The 6,482-nt window shown below is 40.3% G+C and overlaps 1 protein-coding gene across 2 annotated transcripts in view; it reads left to right on the top strand.

Moving 5' to 3' along the window:
- Positions 1–1,206: 1,206 nt before the first annotated feature.
- Positions 1,207–6,482, top strand: part of LOC101858407 (chondroitin sulfate synthase 1) — a 60,014-nt gene continuing 54,738 nt past the window's right edge. Inside the window, exons 1-2 of one of the 2 annotated variants that reach the window (XM_005098516.3) lie at positions 1,207–1,482; positions 3,100–4,149. In XM_005098516.3, coding sequence (XP_005098573.1) covers positions 3,313–4,149 — 837 coding nt within the window. In that variant the 5' untranslated portion in view covers positions 1,207–1,482; positions 3,100–3,312. Of the gene's footprint in view, positions 1,660–3,099; positions 4,150–6,482 lie in introns of both variants that reach the window. The other variant, XM_005098515.3, reaches the window with a different exon arrangement.

Genomic DNA, 6,482 nt, shown 5'->3' with positions numbered 1-6,482 from the left:
TTTGGGTTGTGTTGTTGTTTTTTTCGTAAGATACTTTCCACCTACAAAAGACACAACACATGAGACCACATCTTACTTCAATGACTTCATGTACATATTTTAAAGTGTTCAGCAATATAATAAAAGGTCAAAACGCTGAAACACTCTCCTCCTCAAATATTGAATGTTTTTTCCAGGGGTAGTAGCAGCCAATATTTTCACTCTTGGTAAATTCATTTTATCATTTATTAAAGAATGGGTATACATATTTAGCTAAGGAAGTCTTTGAATCAGTGGGTGCACATCACGTACGCTTTTGTGTTGGCTAAGGGATTGAGGGGGGGGGGGGGTGTGATACGTGCGTTGGTCTTATTACAATATAAGTATGTACAAATTCAAATGTATAGGCACTATCTGTGTTCGTATGTGTTGAAAGAAAACAAACGCACGAGAGAGAGAGAGGGAGAGAGAGAGAGAGAGAGAGAGAGAGAGAGAGAGAGAGAGAGAGAGAGAGAGAGGGAGGGAGGGAGGGAGACAGAGAGAGAGAGAGAGAGAGAGAGAGAGAGAGAGAGAGAGAGAGAGAGAGAGAGAGAGAGAGAGAGAGAGAGAGAGAGAGAGAGATGATGATGATGATGATGATGATGATATGATGATGATGGTGTAATGCGTAGACCTACCACATACAGGAATGAGATGCGGTTCATCACTCAAAATAAAAATACGCAATCACCGGCGGAAAGACAGACACACACAAAAACACATACACAAAGGCCTACATTATAATGAACGCCTGAGCGTGCGCCCCCCTCTTTCTCTCTCTCTCTCTCTCTCTCTCTCTCTCTCTATCTCTCTCTCCCTCTCTCTCTCTCTCTCTCCCTCTCTCTCTCCCTCTCTCTCTCTCTCTCTCTACTCTCTCTCTCTCTCTCTCTCTCACACACACACACACACAGCGTCACATCACAAACACACACAAACACACACAAACACACACATAAATACACACAAACATACACACACACACCTAAGAGACCCCCCCCCCCCCGTTTGCAGTCCAGTAATCATCAGTAGCCTAATTTGCAAATTAAAAATCGGTGTTCGACACAGAATTCTACACTTCTCTGTTAGCCTAGGCTTGGCCTAGTTGCCAAGACCAGTAGGTTATGAAAAATCTGGAAAGAAGAAAATCATTCATTGCTTCCAGCAGTTTTCCTTCACAGCCTAGCAGTGTGTGTTGACTCGCGAGAGTGAACTCGCGAACAGTGAACAGTGAACAGGAAATCGTTTGGTCTGCTGTTCATCCTCCAGTCCGCTGGTTTGTTCGCCTCAGCAGAAGCCGACTCGCTGAACAGTGTAAAGTCAGTGTTGTCAAGGCTGGTTGAAACTCTACTTTAAAGTTGAAGAATCAAGCCAGTTCATCAAGTGAAGTGTCACTTGTTTTGCCTCGTAGATGTGATCAGGAGTGAGATCGAGCTTCTCCCACATCACCAGTCCATCAATCAACAAGTGTGTGTTGACGTAAAGAATCTAGATATCTACTTTCCTATTGAATTTGATTCAATAAATTGCCGAAGTTCTCACACCCAAGGCCCAAGGACTTTGATTTAATCTCACCCAGAACCTGTGTTGGAAGTGCCTTTTATACTTATAAATCTACTCAGAGGTGCAGTAAAACCTGTGAAGGTAGGCCTATTCAGATGTTTCACTCATTCTCAGCTGATCGAAAGAGCACTTTGGCACTTTGGTTTCGACTATCCTGAACAATGCTAATTCTTGTCCTTAGGCCTTAGCCTTAGTTATTATATTATCAGTGACCATTCTCATTCTGTTGCAAAAGACCAAGGTCCCTGAGTAGTATGATGTGATGTGAATGTGTTTTCGGTGACACACCCATTGTGTGTGTGTGTGTGTGTGTGTGTGTGTGTGTGTGTGTGTGTGTGTGTGTGTGTGTGTGTGTGTGTGTGTGTGTTGATTCTTATGACTAAATACAATATCAAGGGTCCCTTTGCCTTTGATTTTACTCATCATGCCAGTGTGATGAGTACAGAAGGCAGATGGTGTCACTCAACAGACAGCTGTGTTAAAATCTCACTACATGACAAGTATTTTTAAGATTTTAAGTGTCATGTTGTGCAAAAGTTCAGTCTTGTTTGAAGTTGTTGGCCAAATGAAACCTGTCTTTGATAATTCTATAAATTTATTAAAGCTTTAGGAAGTTTAGGACTGGTTGAATTCAATCTTGGAACTGATTAATGAGAATTAATAAAGATGAGTTGTTTTTTTTACTTTCTGCTTCAACTGTTTATGATATAAAGTCCTGTATTTACTTTTTGAAAGTAAATCATGAAATTATCAAAGGTTTTCTAAATTCCGCAAATGTCAGAAATCGGAGGATACAGTCAGTTTTGTGACCAAAAAAAATTACACAAAGATTAGTAATCTTACTTACTTACTTATAAATATTATGAATAAAAGATCTATACTTACTGACTCCATCAATAATTTTTTAAGACAACGTTTCCGTGGATCATTGTACGCTTTTAGATAAATGGTAGGCTTAGATAAAAAGTCAAATGTTTGCAGTTTATGATAGTAGTTAATATTGGAGGGTTATGATTTGGCTTCTTTTAAAGAATAACATTATCTAATATTTTTTGGTCCAAGTGATTTATTTATATTTTTCTCTTCCCATGCTGTGGTAATTTTTTTTTGACAACTTGGGAGCCTATTAGTAATCTAGATTGAAAAGTCCATTGTGTTGACTGTGATAAAAAGTATTTTTATAAAGCAAAGTTTTGTCCTCCTACTTGTACTATAATGAGCAGTTTAGCGGATCTGCTCTGAAAGTTTGTCTTTGTATCTGGGGAAGTTAGTCAGTTCTCTTTTTTTGATAGTCTTTTAGGTAATGTTGATTTCACAGTCTTGACAAAGTAAAAACGTGACAAAAAGGTTTTTAAACAAAAAAGAAAAGTCTCAACCACCTTGTGTCGTTATCCCACTTTTCCATTCTTGTGGAGCCACCTTTTAATAAAATATTTCTCCTGTTCTTTTGAATATAGAAAAAGGTAAGTGAAGTAACAATGTACAGTATTGGATGTAATATTTTTCTCTTTCTTCAAACAGATGAGCAGATTGCGGTGTGAAGAGACAGGGATCATATGACAGCATCATGGACCAGCATGTCATTGCTTCACTGGATTATCCTGATGACTGTTTAATCTCTCAGTGTATTAGACCGCCATGACAAAGGCCAGATGAGGGCATCCTTACTTATCTTGTAGTGGGTTTTCTTTTCATTTGTTCTTCTCAGCTGGAAAAAGTGGCCTCTGATTGAAGATGCATCACAAGGGTCAACCGAATGGAGTCCTCAGGCATAATCTTGCCTGGAAGAAGCATCACAGTCTCAAAAGCAGTGCATATTTATTTTTTGTAGGATTAATGGGATTCTTTGTGGGAGTGTTCCTGGTCAACTGGTGCAAAGTTAGTGTTATTTCTCACTGTGGATTAAAAGGTATGTGTTGCAAGGAAATTCGTTTGGGGCCTGAGCCAAGCCCTGAAATGGATGCCCCAGAGTCTGAGACAGAGCCGTCAAGTCTCAAAGACAAAGATGACTTTATATTTGTTGGAATTATGACCGCCAAAAAGTTCATTGACAACAGAGGACTGGCTTCACACAGAACCTGGGCTAGCAATATCAATGGAAAAGTTATGTTTTTTTCCAGCGAAGGTTCCTCCTCCAGCTATGATGTACCTGTGGTGGCATTGCCTGATGTCGATGACCATTATCCGCCGCAGAAAAAATCATTCATGATGATAAAGTACATGCATGATCATTTTCTCGACAAGTATGAATGGTTTATGAGAGCAGATGACGATGTTTTCATCAAGGGAGACAAACTGGATGAGTTTCTCAGAGGGATCAACAGCTCTCAGGCACGTTTTATAGGGCAAGCAGGGATAGGTAAAGCAGATGAACTGGGAAAGCTATCCTTGACAGCGCATGAAAATTTTTGTATGGGAGGCCCTGGAATGATTTTTAGTCGTGAAACACTGAGGAGGATGGCACCACACATCAGCTACTGCTTGCAGAATTTGTATACTTCTCATGAGGATGTGGAAATTGGCCGCTGTGTGAGAAAATTTGCTGGTATCCAGTGTACATGGGCATATGAGGTAAGCATTTTTTTTTCTACTGTAGTCTTTTGTTTGTCTTGACCATCATTGGCACAATCAGTTTGGTTTGGTAGACAGGGCTAGCCAGATTGAGGGTGCAAAGTGACCATTGTGACACAAACTGATCGACCGACTCATAGCCTAAAAAATAAACATGTTTGTTCTCAGACCGCCTGTCGGGCAATCGGTTTGTCGATCCCTCAATGGGCACTGGGTATTAAGTCATTTTGTCTTAAATGACTTAAGGGGTCGATGATTTTGTGTCTCATTGTAAATTTATAGACTAGTAAATTACTATTTTGTAAGGAACATTTTATTCTATCACAACTCATTCTGCTCTGGGGTGTATGCCCCTACTTTTTTTTTTCTTCAATATAGCCGTATCATCTTCTCTGTGAAATACAGTATTTGTTGTCATGCTGATTTATTACAACTCAACTCTGACTTGTTCTTTCAAGAATTGTCTTTTACTTCATGATGTTGTATTGTGTGCACTCTTTCCTGTTGTGATTTGAGAAAGGAGTGTGAGAAATATGACCCCACATGATTCCTTTCCAGTCCAATGTGCCAAAGGTAGTCTGTTTTGTAAGTGTTCCAGTAGATTATAGGTGGTTGACTTCCAGCTTCTTCTTTTTTGATCAGCTTCAGGAGAGATGTCTCATCTCATGGTGTGTTAAACTTTACGAATGTGGGTGGCTGGGGTGTGCCTTTAGTGGAATTGGGAAGTTTTGAATAGTTTTTGAATGTCTTTATCTGAGATATGACTGTACTTTCTGTTTCGTTGTTTTGCATAATTGCAGTACCGATTTAACTATTTTAAAGTTGATGGAAGGGGGGGGGGGTCGCCAGTGTATGCTTTCTCTTGTTTTACCAACACCCCCCCCCCCCTCAAATGATTTTATGCCTATATATATATATTATATAATATATATGGATGACCAGGGAATCAAAATGTCGTGTTTTCTGTGCACTTTTTCATAGTTCTAATCTCGTTGATAGTACTTTATAACCCTGCTCTTTGCCTATTTTCTATTTTCTCACATACACCGCTTCACCGCTTGAGAGTTAGTTTTCAAATCATCTTTGAACCGGGAGTGGGGGTTACCAGCTATCTTTTTGCTTTGAAGTTTCAGCCGTTCACAGTGTGGTAGGACCTTTCTAGTTGCACAGTCACATTCTAGGTTAGTGGGTGGTTGGCAGGTGCTGTGGTGTGGTTTGCTTCTTCTTTCAAACATCAATTGTCTTTATCTCCCCTTTTCTTTTTTATGTTTGTTACTCTCTTGTAACACCTCTAATCTTCTGGCGCTCATGACCTTATACAGTTGCGAGCGCTGTATAACCTCTACTAAAACTAAAACTAAACACTCTAGGTTAAGTGAAGCTGATGCTTTCGTTGAGATCTGCAATCAACTCTTCGATTGGTCCCCCGATGTCAGAGACTTCTCTGTTGTCTGTTTTAACTCTCCGAGAACGCACTAACGCTTTTAAACATGCATTGTTTTGGGGCACTATGAAGAAAAAAAGCAAAACTTCTCAGAGATTTTTCAAGTCTGTCTCCTTTATCTGAAACTTTAAATGGCAGGTAGCATGCCATTAAAAAAAACTCAATTTTTTGTTTCTCATTTGTGTGTAATGATTATGATGGTTCAAAATGTGATGCAACATTGCTTCTGGTCTGCCACTGATCGGACATGTCCGCTAGGCCTACGTCCTTAAAGAGTTAATAATAATGTAAAGCAGCGCCAGGTTGGGTTCGTAGCTGGTGCAAGATTGTTCCTGGTGCTGATAGCATCTGGTCCGTGTGATGTAAACCTATCGGGTTCCTTGTGAAACAAGCGGAGAGGCTGGCACTAGACTTCGTCATCTATCACGTTCGCGGACAATGGGTATATGCAGACAGACGGCTAGAAAGGCAAGAGGAAAACTAGTTCACCGCAAACTGATGAATACGCAATAATCAGGGGTCGCGTTGTGAACGGTACCGTGTATATATAAAAGACAGGTCGCTTGTGCGTGGCAGAGAGAGAGAGAGAGAGAGAGAGAGAGAGAGACAGTCAGACTGACCGACAAACAAACTGACAGACAGACAGACAGACAGACAGACAGACAGACAGACAGACAGACAGACAGACAGACAGACAGACAGACAGACAGACAGACTGACCGACAGACAGACTAAGATAAAAAGGTGGAACAAGAAAGAAAGAAAAGAAGTAGATGAGAATATATTATTAAGCAGGATGTGAAAGTGTGTGAGAATTAACGAGATAAATGCCGCTACGATCTGTACTTTCCACGATCAGAAGATCCCCGAGTCATGTAAGAAGGGAGGG

Source organism: Aplysia californica, unplaced genomic scaffold (genome assembly GCF_000002075.1).
Source record: "Aplysia californica isolate F4 #8 unplaced genomic scaffold, AplCal3.0 scaffold00185, whole genome shotgun sequence".
NCBI lineage: Eukaryota > Metazoa > Mollusca > Gastropoda > Aplysiida > Aplysiidae > Aplysia > Aplysia californica.
The sequence above is the reverse complement of the archived record's forward strand: the minus strand, read 5'-3'. Positions and strand labels throughout refer to the sequence as shown.